General features: G+C 41.5%; 1 protein-coding gene across 21 annotated transcripts in view; it reads right to left on the bottom strand.

Annotated features, from left to right (window-relative positions):
• AGBL3 (AGBL carboxypeptidase 3) overlaps window positions 1-20855 on the bottom strand; it is an 85823-nt gene that overhangs the window by 50337 nt on the left and 14631 nt on the right. For 15 of the 21 annotated variants that reach the window (XR_016231085.1, XR_016231080.1, XR_016231081.1 and 12 more), the window contains 3 exons: window positions 15157-15264; window positions 4495-4633; window positions 1985-2764 (listed from right to left, as the gene is read on the bottom strand). Coding sequence is in view for 11 of the 21 variants with exons in the window: in XM_008258135.5 (XP_008256357.4) it covers window positions 1985-2764; window positions 4495-4633; window positions 15157-15264 (1027 nt within the window). In the remaining 10 variants the exon portion in view is untranslated. Of the gene's footprint in view, window positions 1-713; window positions 2765-4494; window positions 4635-15156; window positions 15265-20855 lie in introns of those variants that run through there. The other 6 variants (XM_089328646.1, XM_089328648.1, XM_008258140.5 and 3 more) reach the window with 5 other exon arrangements.

Genomic DNA, 20855 nt, shown 5'->3' with positions numbered 1-20855 from the left:
CTAACTGGGAACATAAGATTTACATAAGACCACTAGATAAGCCTAACTCTTTAGAAAACGAACTAGATTATACAGCATGAATATCAAGTTCTTAAATATGCATGAACTATGCTATATATCTTTATATCTCCCAATTCCCCCAACTTAAATAATCTTTGTTTTTTACAAGTAACTCAAAAGAAACTTCTAAATAATTAATTTCCCCAATGTTATTATTTTTGAAATGAGAAAAAGATATTAGGGTACCTCATTTTACAACAATTAACATTAGAAACAGTTGAAATTTTCTTCTTACTTACTGGTAAGGAAGATATTCTAAGGTTTTTTATACTGAGTCTCTTTAAGAGCTGCTGTCTCTTACTCTACTACACTTTAAATATAATCTTACATGTATGTACAGCTGCTCACCTTTCCACACTTACGTGACTAACCTTGTATTCCACTTACCTGCAAAAACATTAGAGTGCTATATATGCCTTACCTAGTTTCCCTCAGTGTTAACACACTACCTAACCATGGAACATTGTTACAAAAGAAGAAACCAACACTGGTGCGTTAACGTTAACTCTCAACTTCACTTGGATTTCACTAGTTTTTCTACTAAGGTCTTTTTCATCCTAGAATCCAATCCAGGATGCCATACTGCATTGATTCAGCTCTCTCCTTATTGCTTGCATCTTCAGGAAAATAGAGAAGTCACAGGTTATTCTTACATCACTTAGAAACTCTCCAAATATTCTGGAGTCCGCATCTGTGAGAAGTATTAAACCAGGCATTTCAGTCCTTCTTGTGGGTCTCAGGACTTCACTCCCTATTTTCCTAAGGACATACGGGGGTTAATATGAAGGTGAACATGGAGGCTGAACAGACTGACAACTGGATTCATGCCGGGTACTTCTAAGACCTGTGAGCTCCTCTGAGGAACCGGAGGCAACCCAGGGGTCCCTGGCTGCTTCGTAGCAGCTCTTACACTGGCTGCCCTGAGGATGCCGGGAAAAGGCCGGAGAGACACAGCATCTCTGTAATAATACCTATCACTGTAGCACTGGAATAACCCAAAGTACTGTACAAAGAGTTTTCACATCTGTGTCTGATTCAGTTAACACTTTTTCTTTTTACATTTAAGAAACACTGTATAAATTTAAAGCTTTCAGAGTTCAAGACCCTAATCTGAGTGTGTTAGTAATAATTTACCTATTTCATCCTCCCATCTACGACGTATTATTATTTCTGTCTTACAAATGACAAAACTGCAATGACATGAAATGACACAAGGTCAGATGCTGAGTAAATAATACAATAGGGACTGCAGTGTGACGTGCTTAGCTCTGAAGTCCATGCTGTCAACCAAAAAGGTGAACAGGCTTGGACTTGCGATGGGTGTCCCTGGTCTCCAATACGTCTTTGCACTGTAACACGTCTCTTCCTGATGGCTACTACTTGGAATTGTCACAGAATTCACCCAGTCATTCAAATACAATTAAATACGATGTGCATTTTACTTTCCCAGACTCTTTGGAAGATTTAAAGCTATTCTGTTTTTCTAGGGGAAATAAGACATTATTCATTAAAGCTTCAACGACTATGCAACCTGATGATCAAGGGACTCACAGAACAACATGGGATTCACCCAGTGCTGGGAGGCTCTGTGGACATAACTAACTTTCACACACCAGGATTCAAGGATCCCAGCGCAAACGTCAATTCTACCATGAGCTCTAGTAAGAAACCATATTTGAGATATGCAAATTTAACTATTACTTTCAGAGAGTTACCAACACATTCTGCAGTCTGTTTCATAAGGGAGGCTGGTGTATCCAGTGGCATAATTCCAGAAGGGTATGCAATCAGTGTTGAGACAGATGGGTAAGACAAAGAAAAGACAAGTTATCTAGAGAGAAGAGAACCGTCAGCGGACCTGCGGGAGCACAATTCTCAATCCCAAAGTTACATAAGCAGAGAGGTGATCTGAGCCTTATTTTACCTCCGGATCATGTTCCGGGTATACCAGACAGAAGGAAAAGACTCCTTCAGGAGAGATGTGTAATTACGGTTTAAGTCCTGTCCAGCTAAGGAACACCGATAATTTCCCACAATCACACCATCTGGATTCAGCATGGGTACCACCTTGAAGACGAAAGTGTCCCGGAGCAACTGTGCATCACTTGAGTTTCCTAAAATAAAATCTAGGAAGCCTTTCATGATCCAAGAGCTGTTGGTTTCTCCTGGGTGGACCCGTGCAGTCAGAATCACAGCCTTTCGCTTTCTTGAGTCAGCGTTCTTCAAGGGGGTGGTGACTGTTAAAATATACACCATGTTCCTAGCAAGCGTGTGGCACAAGACACGTATTTTACAAAACTTGGACTGTACTGGGTCGTTATTGATGTCAGAAAGGTACTCTTGTAGCTTAGTGTAAGTGTACGGATAGCAGTGAGCGAAATAGCAGGTATCTTTGCTGTGTGGAAACTGAAAGGTCCATGTCAGGGAGAAATAGTGGTGCCCGTCTTGGCCCAGATTGTTCCTATAGTACTTGATCTGGTCTCCTATTCTCTGCCAGCCAATATGATGAGCCTTGGCCTCTTTTTCAGAATAGAACAGTGGGCGCATACCCCGATTGTAAAGGCTAGCAGGCTTGGTGAAGTTGACAATAGTGAATCTGTAGACTACTCTTGCTCGGGTATTAGTGACTTGGAAATAGTACCACTGGGTGTGTTTGTCTGTGAAGAGGTCAGGGCGCACAGCCAACTGGTATTCATATTCTCCCCTAATACACAAGAAAGGGAGGAAAAGGCATATAAGAATGCTACAAAATGACAATCCTGTTAAATTAAACGAGGAAAAGTATTTTATTTTTACCTACTCACAAAAAGGTTTTTGTGGCTTTGTTTTAAATCTTTGTTATATAAATTGATGGAATTACATACTACTATAGTTTTAATGATCTTGTGAGCATTTTAGAACTTTCTCTGTGTGAGTGAAGTTGAGCATCTTTTCAGTCGATTATGTTACAGTCTTTTCCTATTTTCTGCTGGTCTTTTTATTTTTATTTACTGAACTATCTATTTAGTAGAGCCATTAAGCCTGTGACTATAAAGTAAATTAAAAATATGCTATATCAAAAAAATTAAATTGAAAAAAGGAAGCTTTTTTGGGACACTAATGTTTATTTAGGCAACATCAAATAACAACTTCAAAAGAATAAGTGTGATATACTCACTCTTATTGGAAGAGAAATTGCTTCTCTCCTAATTCTAATGCCTTTATATTACTATGTAATTCAACAGCACAGTAACAATATAGGCATTTGATATCAAATTTATGTTGTACCCCAAGTATGTCTTGAATAAAAGAAATGACTAAAGAGTTACTGCAACAGAAGAAAAGCCCAACATTTCTTTTCTCTTTTTGCTGCAGACACATATATTTTCTATTAGAGTCTAACCCTATGAATATAAAATAACTATCACCGAGAGAAGTTCAAAACAAGCATAAATTGTCACAGAGGTTACAAAATTTGAACTCTTAGGGACAGGGACTGTGTTTGACAACTATTTGTTTCCTTATATTTATTCAGGTAAAAATAGTAATTTCAATGGAATATTAATTTTACACATAACAATCTTATCTGATTAGTTTTAATCTTTTTCTTTGCCAAATAATTTCTTATCCCATTCAGCATTATCTACTTTGAGTGTGTGCTTGTATATAATTAGAAATAATGGCTCATGAATAGGTGACATAAATGTTGTAAAACTCTGATAGCTGTTCAATATGGTAGTTAGTATAGGATTGTATTATTCTCTGTAGTTAACTATATGTTTAAAATTTTACGTAATAAACACTTATATTTAAAAGATTGTCCTTGGAATATTTTAAGGGACACTCAACATATTTTACTCCATTAAAAAGTTTGAGAGGCTGGCGCCACGGCCTTGTGGCGCCGGCACACCGGGTTCTAGTCTCGGTCGGGGTGCTGGATTCTGTCCTGGTTGCCCCTCTTCCAGGCCAGCCCTCTGCTATGGCCCGGGAGTGCAGTGGAGGATGGCCCAAGTGCTTGGGCCCTGCACCCCATGGGAGACCAGGATAAGTACCTGGCTCCTGCCTTCGGATCAGCGCAATGTGCCGGCCGCAGCGCACCGGCCGCGGTGGCCATTGGAGGGTGAACCAACGGCAAAAGGAAGACCTTTCTGTCTGTCTCTCTCTCTCACTGTCCACTCTGTCAAAAAAAAAAAAAAAAAAAAGTTTGAGAAGCACTGTGTGACAGTTAATACTGTCATACTGAAAATGTATAGAAATTTGTTTCAGTTTGAGCCATAATTCCCCAAATTACTTGAACTCAGAACCTTTATATTATCCCCCCCTCCATAATTTTAAATAGCATTTGTACTTCAAGGAATTACAGTTTAGTAATGGATACTAAGAATGCTAATGTACCTAATACAGAAAATAATAGCTGATGTTCTAAGCTCCTCCAATGAAAACAATGAAACCTACACTTTGACTACCTTCTGCAGATTGCCGCTCTCAAACCTTGCTTCAAACAGCAAAGTGTTGTCACAGTTGTCCACAGGCTGCTTTAAGGGTGTCCGGTTGCCCCCAACTCGGGAATACACAAAACAGGGCTCTTTGTAAGCTGATGAGAGAAGACACAGAGATAGCAAGATATGTCTGAAGTATTCTGGATAGAGTTTAGAGCTACAATGCAAGCATAAGGATTATAAATTTTAAAATAATTGGCCTGATTTGTATAGATTTATGTTGAAATAAGAGAGTCTAAAAAAAGCAATTGGTCCTGAATCTTCCCTTTTACTGTAGATGACTATAAAACTGGACAAATATGAGCTACTTGCATGCAATAGAACAACACACACAACGGAACTATGTGAGGTCTTTGAAAAAAGAAAACATACGAAGTGAGCCGTGTTTATCTAGCCTTGTAGCCTTGGATTTCTTTTTTTTTTTTTTTGACAGGCAGAGTGGACAGTGAGAGAGAGAGACAGAGAGAGAAAGGTCTTCCTTTGCCGTTGGTTCACCCTCCAATGGCCGCCGCTGCAGCCGGCGCACCGTGCTGATCCGATGGCAGGAGCCAGGAGCCAGGTGCTTTTCCTGGTCTCCCATGGGGTGCAGGGCCCAAGCACCTGGGCCATCCTCCACTGCACTCCCTGGCCATAGCAGAGAGCTGGCCTGGAAGAGGGGCAACCGGGACAGAATCCGGCGCCCCAACCGGGACTAGAACCCGGTGTGCCGGCGCCGCAAGGTGGAGGATTAGCCTATTGAGCCACGGCGCCGGCCTTCTTTTTTTTTTTTTTTTAAAGATTTGTTTATTTATTTGAATGGCAGAGAGAGAGAGAGAGAAAGACTGATCTTCCATCTGCTGGTTCACTCCCCAAATGGCCACAATGTCCAGGGCTGGGCCGCGTGGAAGCCAGGATCCAGGAGCTTCATCCGGGTCTCCCACTTGGGGCAGGTGCCCAAGGACTTCGGCCATCTTCCTCTGCTTTCCCAGGCCATTTGCAGGGAGCTGGATGGGAAGTGCAGCAGCCAGGACATGAACTGGTGCCCATACAGGAGGCCAGCTTCACAGGCAACAACTTAACCCAGAAAGTCACAACAATGCCAGCCACTAGCCTTGGCTTTCTGTGTAGGGGTTCCTTCTCAACTACAGCGTAAGCAAGTAGCACTTAGCACAGCATGACAGTATGCGCTGAGCTGAGCTGAGCTGAGCAGGCAAACTTGTTTCCTAGGATGGCTGAAGTCTGGAAGTCAATGCACCAGAATAAAAGGCCATATACAGGGAGGGACTCACCAGTCTACACAGTGGTTCTCCAGCCTTTGGCTGAGGGGCTGATTACACAATCAAAGGATGAGAGCATTACTGCAGCTGAGACGCCAGAGCTAATACAATATGGTTCTGGGCTATCTGAGATTCCAACTTATCCAGAGTGGAAGGAACACCTTAGGCATTCAGCTATGCCTCCAAAAAGGCATAAGGACCATGTCTAAGAGCAAAGGCTGTGACCTAGGCCTAAAGATAAATGACAACAGACTTACCTTTATAAAAAATAAAACCAAACATGAAAGGAGCAAAAATGATCAACAACTTAATGGCCTCCTAGAACTTAATATAACCTCCCTACAATACATCTTTCATAATCCATGACTTTAAACATAAATATATGCTAAATATAAACTTTATATAGGGATACAAATATCTGCAGAGGCAAGCCGGGCTTTCTAGAGAGGTACTTTTCTGGAATACTGCCTACAGATGTGACACTTACAAATAGCATGACATTCTTGTGCAGCTGAGGAGGTAAGATTCACTCTTACTTGGGGCTCTTGAAACTTGTGAGGCGTGGAACAAGAGAGAAGAAAGCTGCATAAGGAACATGAAGAAAACCCATGCATGCACACACAAACACGCACACACACACACAGACACCAAACCCCAAGATAACTCAGAGGCTGGAATTAGCAGAGAAGGACTCTGAATGGATCGAAAGGCTCAGAGCAAAGGGGATAATGAAAAAACAGATAAGAACCTGATAAAAAGGAAAGGGAAAGCATAAAAAAGAACCTAAAGAAATTCTAGCAATAAAAAATACAACAGCTGAAGTGAAATATTTATTAGGTGGGCCTAAGGTTTAATTATTCTACATAGTATTCAAAAATCACAACATCACTCTGTACATCATAAAGATAGCTGTCCATTATGTCAATTTATAATTGGAAGATATTAAAAAAGGAAACAAAGAAAACAAGAAGGTTTACAGCTGATGAAAGAATCAGCAAACTGAACAAATACATATAAATCATCCAAACTAAAGAACAGAAAAAGAAAAAAATGGAAAATATCCAGTGATGTGTAGGACACAGCTAGAAATCTGACATATGTGTAATTGGAATTTCAAAGGACAGGCAAGAAAGAATGGCATGGAAAAAATATGTGAAGAAATAATGACTGAAATTTTCCCAAATGTTTTAGAATTATTTGTATTAACCTATTGATCGAAGAAGTTCAGCAAACCCAAAGGAGGAAAAATATATAACCAAAAAATAAATGACCAAATCTAGGCACATCACAATGGCACATCACAGCTACTGAGAAACAGACACATCACATAAAGAAAAAACTAAATAAATTGCAGCTGACTTCTCATCAAGGACAACATATGCTACAAGACAATGGAACAATTCTTTAAATAAAAAAAGTCAATCTGGAATTCTATATCCAGTGAGAAAGCCTTCAAAAATGGAGTAAGTGCGTTATTAGACAAGCAAAACTTGAAGGAGCTAATTGCCAGCAGATTTACACTGGAAATCGGAAAAGAAATGCTAAAGGGAGTTTTTTGGGTTGAAGAAGAATGAGGCCAGATGGAAATTCAGATCTACATGAAGGATGAAGAGAAGAAATGGCAAATATGTGATTAATATAAAAGACTATCTTTTCTTCCCTTGATTTATTTAAAGGCATTGACCTGTTAAAAATAGCAACAACAAAAGGTACAATATTAATTTTAAATAGACTATGGGAAGTCAAGGATGTCTATTGTAACTCCTAGAACAACAAGTATAAAGTTGAGGAAAGTGATTTATGTATGAAAATAAATAGCAGTTAAAACGAAATACTAAAAAGTATTTGATTAACCTTCCTAAAAAGAGGAGCAACTGAGGAACCAAAACTGAAATGGGCCGATCAATAAGATAAGAGATTAAACCCAGACATTATCTATATGTACATGACAGATAAACTGGCAAAGCATTCCAATTAAATGGCAGAGACTGCCACACTAGATAAAAAGCAAGGTCCTACTTCCTGCTATCTACAAAGGGCAGAATTTAAATATAATTTCATTGAAAGACTGAAAACAAAAGGGGGGTTACATCATGTAAACAGTACATATAAGAAAGCTGGCATTGCCTATATTAATATGAAACAACATAAAGTGCAATACTAATGAAAGAAAAACCTCTTAGAGGTAAAAGAAGCAATTTGTTGTAAAGGCAATATGATAATCAAAAGTGAAAACTGGAAGAATCAAAGGGAGAAAAACATCCAAAGTTGGACATCTTTAACATTTCTCTCAGTAGCTGATAGATCAAGTAGACAAAAACTCAAAAAGGTTATGAGATGTAAACAACTTGATCTCACGGACATGCATACAACAATGCACACAACTGCGGAATGCACATTCGTTCCAAAGGCACGTGAAATGCTGTCAAAAAAGACCACGCATCAAGTTAAAAAAAAAAAAGTCTCACTTCAAAATGTCACAAAGGGGTTAAATGAGAAAGCAATGACATATCTAGAGTAATCTCACATATTTGGAAATAAAGCAACTCATTTCTAAATAACTCATAGATGGAAGAAAAAATTACAAGGGTTTTAGAAATTATTTCCAACTTAATGATGCAGAAAACACAATTTATCAGCATTTGTGGGATGAAGTGAAAGCAGTGCTTAGGAAGAAATTTACAGCTCAAGATGCTTATAATTTTAAACACTAGAGAAGGTTTAACATCAGAATTCGACTTTTAGGTTCTGTGTCGGATGTAGAGCACTGGAAAGAGTATTGTTCCCACCCTTACTCAACATAAGAATATTTCTGGATAGCGGACAAATGAATTAGGCCAACTACTTTTTTTTTTTTTTTAAGATTTATTTATTTTACTTGAAAGTCAGAGTTACACAGAGAGAAGGAGCAGCAGAGAGAGGTCTTCCATCCACTGGCTCACTCCCCAATTGGCCGCAACAGCCGGAGCTGCACCGATCAGGAGCCAGGAGCTTTCTCTGGGTCTCCTGTAAGGCCACCATGAAACACACCAGACACCGGAGTGAGGGAAAGGGCTTCTTGGAGAAAACCCAGCAGACGGGAGGGAAGGGGCGAGGAAGGAGAAAAGGGAGCGCGCATCCAGGAAACGGGTCCTGATATCCCTTCTCCAGGGGGCGGGTAGGGAGGTCGGAACAGCGAATCCCATTGGGATGGGGGTGGAGCTTGACACTGGTGGTTGGGCCCTGTGGCCACCTGGCTTCCAGCAATGGCAGCGGGGGCCAGGGCCGAGGATGGTGTCAGGGTGTAGATCGCGTCACAGATAAGACTTTCCTAACATCTCTCATGCACAGGGACCCAAGTGCTTGGCCATCATCCACTGCTGTCCCAGGCCACAGCAGACGGCGGGATGGGAAGTGCAGCAGCTGGGACTCGAACTGGCGCCCATACGGGATGCCAGCACTGCAGGTGGAGGACTAAGCTACCCCACAGTCTCCCACACAGATGCAGGGGCCCAAGTGCTCGGCCATCCTCCACTGCTTTCCCAGGCCACAGCAGACGGTGGGATGGGAAGTGGAGCAGCCAGGACTCGAACTGGCGCCCACATGGGATGCCGGCACTGCAGGCGGCAGCTTTACCCACTATGCCACAGCACCAGCCCCAGGCCAGTTACTTAATCCATTATCCACGGCACTTCTAGGAGGCAGTGGGACAGGAGCACCAGCTTATCTGGCCAATTCCAGTGAGGAACATTCACTTAGAAGTGCTATCCATTTGCAGAGCTTGAATGCAGGCTAATAAGAGAATACAAATTTTCTGGGAAGATATATGGGATATAAAGGCATCAAGGATTTTTTTCCCATTGCAGTCGCTTTTATGGCCCTCACACGGTCCTCACAAGGTGAGAGGCCTGAGGAGACAATTATGGTGCAGAGTGGGGAAGGAGTCCCAGGTGCTGCCAGAAGGCCAGGTGTCCGGCCCAGAACATTTTCTTCTTTCTTTCTTCTTCACTTTTAGGACATACAATCTCACATTGTTAAGAACAACACTGTCATATCTGGGCAAAGGAAATACATTAAAAAGAACACCCAGATCCTGTACTATTGGGGGAAGAGCCAGAGTACGTGCTGGAAGCAGACCTGTGGTTCCAGGTGCATCAGTCTCGGTCCACTTCGAGCTATTCTAGAGCCATTCAGCGCAGAGCATCACGGAGTGAAGAGCAGGGAACACACTCGTCTGTGTCAGTGTCTGTCTCTTCTGCATCAAACCCTCCAAGAGCCCATCACAGGAGCTCCACCCTAAACACCAAATCAAACGAACTCTTTACCTTCTTAACTAGTTGGGGGACTGAAAGTTCAGGGGAATGCATCCTACTCCAACTGTAGCAGCCTCACTCCTAAGAACCAGGGACTCTGTACAACTAAGACTAATCCCCATACAAAGGAACAAAGTATCCTTCACTCAATCCCAACCACACACCCCCAACTAGGCTAAAGTCTTGAGTAACAGGCAACAGAAAGCCGTCAACTGGAGAACAGTAGAATTGAGAGATCCCTCTCTGAGGTGCAGAGCAGAGGGAAGACTTAACACTGAGGATTGTTCACTTTTGAAAGAAAACCTCTACCCAGCCTAAAGACCAGGTAATGCTAGACAGACATGGAGCCTGTGGTACACTCAAGGTAACCAGAACATGAATACATCTAATACGAGCTCAATTCCTAAATAGACAGAATCAATACACCCCACGCCCACCCATCACACACAATACACTGAAGGCTTAGCACCTGGAACATGTTTTTCCACTGTCAGGTATAATGATTATTTGCCTATGTCTTTATGACCTACACAAGATCTCTGGCTATCCACTAAACATGACCAACCATGCAAAGAACAGAAAAGAAAACCACAAAGGAAAAAAAACCTCAACATACTTTCAAGAGGCAAAATCATTAATACAACTAGTCTGGATGTTGGATTTATCAGATAAAGAATTTTAAAGAACTATGACTAGTATGTTAAAGGCTAGTAGAAAAGGTTAATATGCAAGATCACATGGGTATCTTCAGCAAAGAGAACTACAAGAAACCATTAAGTATAACATGAGAAATGAAAAATATAGTAACAGAAATAAGAGACTATCTTTGATGAGCTCATCAATAGACTTTACAGTGCAAAAGAAAGGATAAATGAACTTGAAGATCAGATTACAGAAACCGTCCAAACTGAAGCATAGAGATTTTTAAAGGAAACCACTTTAGAATACAGTATCTAAGAACTGTAGAATAAGATCAAGTGGTCTACCATACCTGTGATTGAAATCCTAGAGAAGAAGGCCGGCGCCGCGACTCACTAGGCTAATCCTCCGCCTAGCGGCGCCGGCACACCAGGTTCTAGTCCCGATCGGGGCGCCGGATTCTGTCCCGGTTGCCCCTCTTCCAGGCCAGCCCTCTGCTGTGGCCAGGGAGTGCAGTGGAGGATGGCCCAGGTGCTTGGGCCCTGCACCCCATGGGAGACCAGGAAAAGCACCTGGCTCCTGGCTCCTGCCATCGGATCAGCGCGGTGCGCCGGCCGCAGCGTGCTGGCCGCGGCGGCCATTGGAGGGTGAACCAACGGCAAAGGAAGACCTTTCTCTCTGTCTCTCTCTCTCACTGTCCACTCTGCCTGTCAAAAAAAAAAAAAAAAAAAAAAAAAAAAAAGAAATCCTAGAGAAGAGATATGTGAAGAAACAAGAGCTGAGAGTTGTCCAACATCAATGACACGAAACTCAACGAACATTAAGAAGGATAAATACCAAACAAATCCACACCAAGGCTTATCATATTCAGACCGCTGAAAACCAAAGAGAGAAAATACTGCAGGCAGTCAGAAAAGACACTTTCCATATAGAAGGACAAATAAAAGATACTTTCCATATAGAAGGACAAATAAAACTATTGCAGTTTTCCAGTCATAAACTATCCCAGTCAGAAAACAACAGAGTTACTCAAAGTGCTCAAAGACAAAATCTGTCAATGAAAAGTTTTTTTTTTTTTTTTTTTTTTTTTTTGACAGGCAGAGTGGACAGTGAGAGAGAGAGAGAGACAGAGAGAAAGGTCTTCCTTTTCCGTTGGTTCACCCTCCAATGGCCGCCACGGCCGGCGCACTGCGGCCGGCGTACCACGCTGATCCGATGGCAGGAGCCAGGTGCTTCTCCTGGTCTCCCATGGGGTGCAGGGCCCAAGCACCTGGGCCATCCTCCACTGCACTCCCGGGCCACAGCAGAGAGCTGGCCTGGAAGAGGGGCAACCAGGGCAGAATCCGGCGCCCCGACCGGGACTAGAACCCGGTGTGCTGGCGCCGCAAGGCAGAGGATTAGCCTAGTGAGCTGCGGAGCTAGCAATGAAAAGTTTTATGCCCATCAAACATTTTTCAAAATAGAGAAAAACCGAGATAAACAAATTTAAAGAATTCGTATTAAGGCTGGCGCTGCGGCTCACTAGGCTAATCCTCTGCCTGTGGAGCCGGCACACTGGGTTCTAATCCCGGTTGGGGCACTGGATTCTGTCCTGGTTGCCCCTCTTCCAGGCCAGCTCTCTGCTGTGGCCCGGGAGTGCAGTGGAGGATGGCCCAAGTGCTTGGGCCCTGCACCCGCATGGGAAACCAGAAGGAAGCACCCGGCTCCTGGCTTTGGATCGGCACAGCGCAGGCTGTAGAGGCCATTCAGGGGCTGAACCAATGAAAAAGGAAGACCTTTCTCTCTGTCTCTCTCTCTAACTCTGCCTGTCAAAAAAATTTCATATTAAGTTAAAGAAATATTTCAGAAAGCTTTTCAGGCACAACGATCTCGTATCAGAAATGTGGATCTGCAAAAATAAGTCAGTGCTAGAAGTGAAATAAAAGTAAAGGTAAAATTTATTTTTCTTGTGTTTAGTTGACTCAATAAATATATAACTGTATAAAGACAGGAGGTAGCAATGTTTCAAGCTTTTATAGAACATGAAAAAGTAAAACATTTGAAAACTATAGCACACAGGAAATGGGGAAGGATTGGAAATATACTTTGTAAGATCATCACATTATATGTGAAGTAGCACAAAAAATTTGAAAGTAGAGTCTTCTAAATTAAAGATATATATTGAAAAATCTATGACAACTACACAATAATTTAAAACAGGTGTATGTGATAAGCCAGTGGAGATAAAATGGAATAGTAAAATATACTCAAATTAACTTCAAAGAATGTATTAAAAGAAGAAAAAACAATAGATGGGACAAATAGAACAGACTAGCAAAATGGTGGCAAGTAGTCCAACTACATCAATAATTATATATAATAATTAAAAGACATAATTTTCAAATTATATGAAAAAGCAAACCCATCTATATGCTGCCTATTCCCCCAAAATTAAAAAAAAATTAAATATATAACACAGACAGTTTAAAAGTAAAATGATGGGGACTGGCACTGTGGCATAGCAGGTTAAGCCACCTTTTACAGTGCCAGCATCCCATTTGGATGCCAGTTCAAGTCCTGGCTGCTCTACTTCAAATCCAGCTCCGTGTTAATGTACCCAGGAGGGCAGTGGAAGATGGCCCCCGAACCCATCTGGGAGACCTGGAATAAGCTCCTGGCTCCTGGCTTCAGACTGACCCAGCTCTGGCCATTGTGGCCATTTGGGGAGTAAATCAGCAATGGAAGATTGATTCTCTCTCTCTTTCTCTGTGTCTTTTCCAGTTTCTGTCTGTAACTGCCTTTCAAATAATAAATCCTTAAAAAAAGTAAAATGATGAGAAAAGATAACATGCAAATGTTAATCAAAAGTATTTTGAGTTTCCTACTGCCAGCTTTGGCTTGACCCAGCCTTGGCTATTACATGTATTTGGGGAGTGAACCAGAGGATGGGAGCACTCTCTCTGTCTCTCAAATAAATAAACTTTTTAGAAAACTCTCTTAATATCTAAAAAGTACAGCTATTTTGATATTAAAGTAGACTAAAATAATCAACAGAAGCCAACATTGTAGAATAACGGGTTAAGCCACCACCTATGATGCCAGAATTCCATTTGGGTACGGGTTGGAGTTCTGACTGCTCTATTTCTGATCCAGTTCCCTAATGCACCTGTGAAAGCAGCAGAAGATGGCCCAAGTGCTTGGGTCCATGTCACCCACATGGGAGACCTAGATGGAGTTAAAGCTCCCAGCATTGGCCTGGTCCAGCCCAGTCATTTCAGACCTTTGGGAAGTGAACCAGCAGATGGAAGATCTTCCTATCTCTCCATCTCTCTCAGCAACTCTGCCTTTCAAATAAATAAATCAATCCTTTTTAAAAAATCAACTAACGTGTATTAACTTGAAAAATATATTTCTGATGTCAAAGAAGTCAGACACAAAAGTATACTTATGTATGACTGCATTTCTATGAACCTTAAGATAAGGCAAAACTAATCTTTAGCGATAGAAATTAGAACAGTGGTGGCCTGGGGTTAAGGTGGGGATTGACGAGAGAGGGGACAGCTACACATGAACTTCCCAGGGTGATGGAACTCTCCCATTTCTCAGTGTTGATAGCATGGGTGGATATGCTTTTCAAACCTCACCAGTGTGAGTTATGATCTATAGAATTCACTCTTTATAGATTTTATCTTAATTAAACCCAAACAAAAACTAATCATGGAACACAATAGCCCTCAAAGAAATGCATCTGTCAGGAAATTAAAAGAAAACCATCTGAAAACTGCATGAATGCGAGTCACAGTGGGAAAGGACACAGTAGTTGTAGAGCATTTAACTGGATTTATCGTTCTGTTTTTTTGACAGGCAGAGTTAGTGAGAGAGAGACAGAAAGGTCTTCTTTTCGTTGGTTCACTCCCAAAATGGCTGCCATGGCTGGCGCGCTGCACTGATCCGAAGCCAGGAGCCAGGTGCTTCTCCTGGTCTCCCATGCGGGTGCAGGGCCCAAGCACTTGGGCCATCCTCCACTGCACTCCCAGGCCACAGCAAAAAGCTGGACTGGAAGAGGAGCAACTGGGACAGAACCAGCGCCCCAACTGGGACTAGAACCCAGGGTGCCAGTGCCACAGGCGGAGGATTAGCCTAGTGAGCCATGGTGCCAGCCAACTGGATTTATCTTTGAAAATTAACATAAGCATACTTCTGTCTAAATATAAAATTCTCCATTCTAATGGTCAACATGTAGCCTTGTTTGAAAGCAACTTTGCATAAACTGCAGAATACCTTCAAAAATATAATCAACATTTCAATCAGTATGTAAGAAGACATCTTCATATGGACAAGGACTTCCTGGTATCTGAATTTTCCATCATGAACAGTAAAACAAATGCAACTAAGACATCAGCCCAGGTACCAAATTATGATTTAAAGCAACATTTCTCACTAGGCACCTACCATCTTCAGCTAGATAAACCACAGTATTTTCCTTAGAATCTGGATAAAGCGGTTCCATTTCTAGACCTGTTGGGATATACATTGGCTCAGGATTCAAAGGAGTGCAATCTGGAACGAGAAAAAAATGACACATTCTTGAAATGTGACTTCAAAACAAAAAGAAAAATTTTATTGTATACTTTCAAGTTATTCACTGATGGACCCAGGCTAAGATTCAGTGTTACATTGCTTAGCAAGGGTTCATTGGAGGTGGCAATGAACACTGTCACACTAAAACAAAACTAATGACATTTAATTTTCACGTTCTTCTAAGGTATGACATTGAGTAGCTCATCATTACGTTGTGTTAGTACAGATTTTGTACACAATTTCTATTTCCCGAGCCCTTGATGTAATTTTATCCCCTCTGGGACTTTGGCTCCATTGTTTCCTCTTCTTTTCACTGAAACTTAAGTCTCTTGCTATACAGTGGCTGTCCCAGAAGCTTACACACACGATCAGATTTCTGCTTTCTTTTTTTTTATTTGACAGATTGAGTTAGACAAGGTCTTCCTTCTGTTGGTTCACCCCCCAAATGGCTGCCATGGCAGAAGCTACGGCGATCGGAAGCCAGGAGCCAGGTGCTTCCTCCTGGTCTCCCATGAGGGTGCAGGGCCCAAGCACTTGGGCCATCCTCCACTGCCTTCCCGGGCCACAGCAGAGAGCTGGACTGGAAGAGGAGCAATTGGGACTAGAACCCGGCGCCCATATGGGATGCTGGCGCCGCAGGTGGAGGATTAGCAGGTGAGCCACGGCGCTGGCCCCTCTTCTGTCTTTGAAAAGCACACTCCCACCTTCTCCTTTACTACCAGCTTTGCTTCTCCTCATTCTTTTCAGGACCAATTTTCTTAAAGTTGTCTGTTACAATGCTGAAATCTTCCTATGACACATTTGATGGAGGTAAAACAAAAACGATTTCATAGCCTAAATACCCTAGTGGTTTGTATTTTTCAGTGGAATAAGAATTTGGTGATGAAGGAACAAGCATCACTGGACAAACATTTTGGGCGTTATATCTATATCTGATTTAGTAATAGAACTGTATTTAACATAATGAACAGGAGGCAAGCCTGTTTACGAAAATATATAGTTTATCATATTGATACAACTATGCATCATTGTGCATTGTAGTCTTAATGGAACAACATACAGCCAAATACATTGATAAGTAATAAAGCTAATTACAATTAAAAGGTGAAACTCCTGAAAACTTGAAAACCTTATTCAAGTCAAGCCAAAATTAATTATGAACTGAGATTACAGTGTCCATTCTGAAAACTGTGAATTCAGCTATTTGCATTTGTGAAGGTTGATTGTCAAAAGTTGCATGTGATATTCAGACTTCCCAGTTAAAGAAATAATTAAATATTTCCTTCATTTGTTTTTTAATTTATTAATAAATAATCCCTATTGTTAAGGAACATGAAACTCTACCATTAGAACCGAAGAAAGAACTCGCACATAAGGATTAAGTTTAAAATAAAAAATACAGTAGAAAGCTTTAACAACAAAGAGAAGCTGATAAAGGATTAATAACCAGGATATATAAAGAGATCAAGAAACTCCACAACAACAAAACAAGCAACCCAGTTAAGAGGTGGGCAGAGGAACTTAACAGACATTTTTCAAAAGAGGAAATCCAAATGGCCAACAGACACATGAAAAAATGTTCAGGATCACTAGCCACCAGGGAAATGCAAATCAAAACCACAATGAGGTTTCACCTCACCAGTTAGAATGGCTTTCATACAGAAATCAACAAACAACAAATGCTGGTACCTAATTCACTGTTGGTGGGAATGTGAACTGGTAAAACCACCATGGAAATCAGTTTGGAGACACTTCAGAAATCTGAATATGGCATATGACCCAGCCATCCCACTCCTTGGAATTTACCCAAGAGAAATGAAATCAGCAAATAAAAGAATTATCTGCACCCCCATGTTTATTGCAGCTCAATTCACAATAGCTAAGGCATGGAATCAATCTAAATGCTCCTCAACTGAAGACTGAAGAAATTATGGGATATGTACTCTATGGAATACTGCACAGGGGAAAAAATGAAATCTGGTAATTTGCAACAAAGTGGATGAATCTGGAAAACACCATACTTAGTGAAATAAGCCAGTCCCAAAGGGGCAAATACCATATGTTCTCCCTGATCTGTGACAACTAACAGAACACATAAGAGGAAACCTGTGGAAGTGAAATTGACACTTTGAGAAGCAATGACTTCAACAGTGCTTGTCTTGACTGTCGGGGAAGAGGTTTCTTTTTTTTTTTTTTTTTCCCTTAATGGAGAATGGGACTGGGCATGGAAGAGGGAGGAGGAGGTGGGGTGGGAGTAGGGGTGGGAGGGCAGGTATGGTGGGAAGATCACTATATTCCTAAAGTTGTATTTATGAAATTTGTACTCGTTAAACAAAAGGTTTCTTTGGGGGGAAAAAAGGATTAAGTTTACTATGATAATACTTTGAGAATCAGGCTAAACTCACTTCAGATCAGCTTTTGCTCCATTTAGTCCCATACTTACCACAGCACTAAAACTGTTCTTTGCATTGTATTTGAAACACAATGAGTACTCAGTTAAGTGTCTAACCGAATGCATGGTCAAACAATTCAGATGGGTTTCTGATATACTATTGTTCAAATTTAAATGATGTACTATAAGCTTATTTGCATAAATGCTTTATGTATGACATATCTTCACTGCAAATAACCAATCTATTTTAGAGCTACAACTGTTTATGCAGAAGAGATTTGTGCTGGAAATGAAAGTGCTTCCAGATTTGCTGAATATTTCACATTAAGGAATTTTGTTTTTAACAGGTTTAAAATACAATATGGATTTCTGATTAGGATCCTTCTTTTTTAAAAAAAATTATTTATTTGAAATATAGAGTTACAGAAAGAAATAGAAACAGAGAGAGGTCTTCCATCCGCTGGTTCACTTCCCAGATGGCCACAATGGCTGGAGCTGCACTGATCCGAAGCCAGGAGCCAGGAGCTTCTTCCGGGTCTCCCACGCGGGTGCAGGGGCCCAAGCACTTGAGCTATCTTCTGCTGCTTTCCCAGGCCATAGCAGAGAGCTGGATGGGAAGAGGAGCAGCCGGGATTAGAACCAGCGCCCATATGGGATGCCAGTGCTTCAAGCCAGGGTTTTAACCAGCTGCGCCACAGCGCTAGCCCCAGAATCCTTCTTGCTTTGTTATCAGCGATACTTTTGGAGGTGTCTTTAGCTAGTTTTGCGTATTCTCAGAATCCATTTTCAGAATATCCTAGCGGCCTTGTCGATGTCTGCTGCTAAAAAACGACTTGAAGCGGGTGGTCATCACGTCCCAGGGAAACGCAGGTGTCTGTGGATAACCAGTGTGTGGTTCTCAGTTCTCTCAAAGTTCAAGTCTCATGAGGTATCAAAATGACTGACTGTTCTGAGTTGTCCTTGGATCAAAGCCACGCCCCAGAAGAATGGAGACTGCACTTGGCATGGGCATATCATGTGAGCACCCATCAGTATACAGCTCCGCCATCATCGCTCACGGGTCACCTTGTGAAGTTTCCACTTTGGCCTTCACCTCCTTTCTCTATAGGCCTTAGCAATGGCTTGGCAAGCTAACATGTGGGACCAGACCACGCTCTCAGCCTTACACCATTCACTTCATTTCTTTTAAGAAAAAAAATCCTAGTCCCAGTTGGGGTGCTGGTTCTGTCCCGGTTGCTCCTCTTCCAGTCCAGCTCTCTGCTGTGGCCCGGGAAGGCAGTGGAGGATGGCCCAAGTGCTTGGGCTCTGCACCCTCATGGGAGACCAGGAGGAAGCAACTGGCTCCTGGCTTTGGATCGGCGCAGTGCCAGCCATAGCGGCCATTTGGGGGGTGAACCAATGGAAGGAAGACCTTTCTGTCTCTCTCTAACTCTGCCTGTCAAAAAAAAAAAAAAAAAAAAAAAAAGAAGAAAAAAAATCTCATGCAAAGGAAGATTCCTTGAGGCCCTGATCACTAGCACAGGAGAGAGTTCTGGACGTATTTGAAAATGGCATTTAACTCCTGTATAAAGATGAGTTTAAAACATTACTCTTCTGAGAATGGCAAATATTATGCTTTAAAGTTTTCTGCCTTTGTGGTAGTCTGTCTCCTTCTACTCTCCTTTCATTAGTTTGTGTGGAGTTCCACATCTTCAAATAACAGCAGAATATTGTTTTTTCAGAAAGTAAAATAAAGGGTATTTACAAAGTGTCTCCATGATGTGGAACACATTTGTTTGTACTGTATCTGTCATCCTTTTATGGAAGAAAAAAATACAATAAAAATTAACAGCTCCAGAATGGATCCAGTCTTTCACAGTACTCACATAAAAGCATAAGTGGGATATTCCATTTTTTTAAAACTTTCATTTGGATATTGTAGGACATTCTGTTAACTGTCTCAAGTTTATCTTTGTTTGGTCCTACATTTTCATATAGTATATGCAAATGATTTTATAAATCCTAGGAATAAAAAATTTCTGAATAAGGTCTTAATTTGGAACTTTTTGATAAGTATTTTTTAAAAAGCATTTATTTTTATTTATTTGAAAGGAAGCACAACAGACAGAGAGAAAGAGAAATTCTACCCAATGATTCACTCTCCAATGGCTGCAACAGTCATGGCTGGGTTAGTCCAAAGCCAGGAGCCCAGAACTCAATCCAGGTATTCTGTGTGAATGGCAGATACTCAAGCACTCAAGTCATAACCTGCTTCTTCTCAGGTGTATTAGGAGGAAGCTGGACTGGAAGAAGAGCAGCTGAGACAGCTGAGACTTCAACCAGGCACTCTAACATGCGTGCAGGTGTCCCAAGTGGAGGCCTAACCCGCTGCACCATGGCACCTGTCAAGTGATTTTTTAATTCAACTTATATTTCATGTCAAAATTTGGAAGTACAGATTAAGCAAAGAGCTTTATCAACACTGTGGTGTTTTTAGGGGTTACTCTCAACCATCTAGTTAAAATGCTTTTGGCTCTAAGTAATAAAACTGTCAACACAAACTGACTTAAGTAATAAAAATTCAGGGCTGGTACTGTGGTGTAAAGGGTAAAGCTGCTGCCTGCAGTGCTGGCATCCCATATGGGTGCTGGTTCGAGTCCCAGCTGCTTCAATTCCTTTCTGGCTCTCTGCTATGGCCTGGGAAAGCAGCAGAAGACGGCTCAAATCCTTGGACCCCTGCATCTGTGTGGGAGACCCGGAAGAAGCTCCTGGCTCCTGGCTTTGGATCAGCACAGTGGATGGAAGACCTTTCTCTCTCTCTCTCTCTGCCTCTCCTTCTCTCTCTGTGTAGCTCTTTCAGATAAATAATAAAAATAATTCTTTAAAAAAATAATAAAATTCATTATCTCACAAATCCAGAAATCCAGAAGCTTGCTGACTTACTGGCATGGCACTATTTGCTCACTGGTCATCCAAAGTTCAGTTTCTTTATGTCTTTGTCATCCTCAGGTTGGAGAGCATTCCAAGACTTCTGGTTACAAACCAAAAACAGTGTGGCTGCCAACAGAACAGTACCATGCACTGACCGAGACTAATCCTCCGAGGTGGAAAGGATACCTGAGGTCAACCACAATGTCCTCTTTATGTATATGGCATGATCCTGTACACAGATCAATTTATTTTCCCCACTCCAGTTAAC

Source organism: Oryctolagus cuniculus, chromosome 3, assembly GCF_051225735.1.
Source record: "Oryctolagus cuniculus isolate XC-2025 breed Fujian yellow rabbit chromosome 3, ASM5122573v1, whole genome shotgun sequence".
Classification (NCBI taxonomy): Eukaryota; Metazoa; Chordata; class Mammalia; order Lagomorpha; family Leporidae; genus Oryctolagus; species Oryctolagus cuniculus.
Note: the sequence above shows the minus strand (reverse complement) of the source record. Positions and strands in the feature narration are given on the sequence as shown.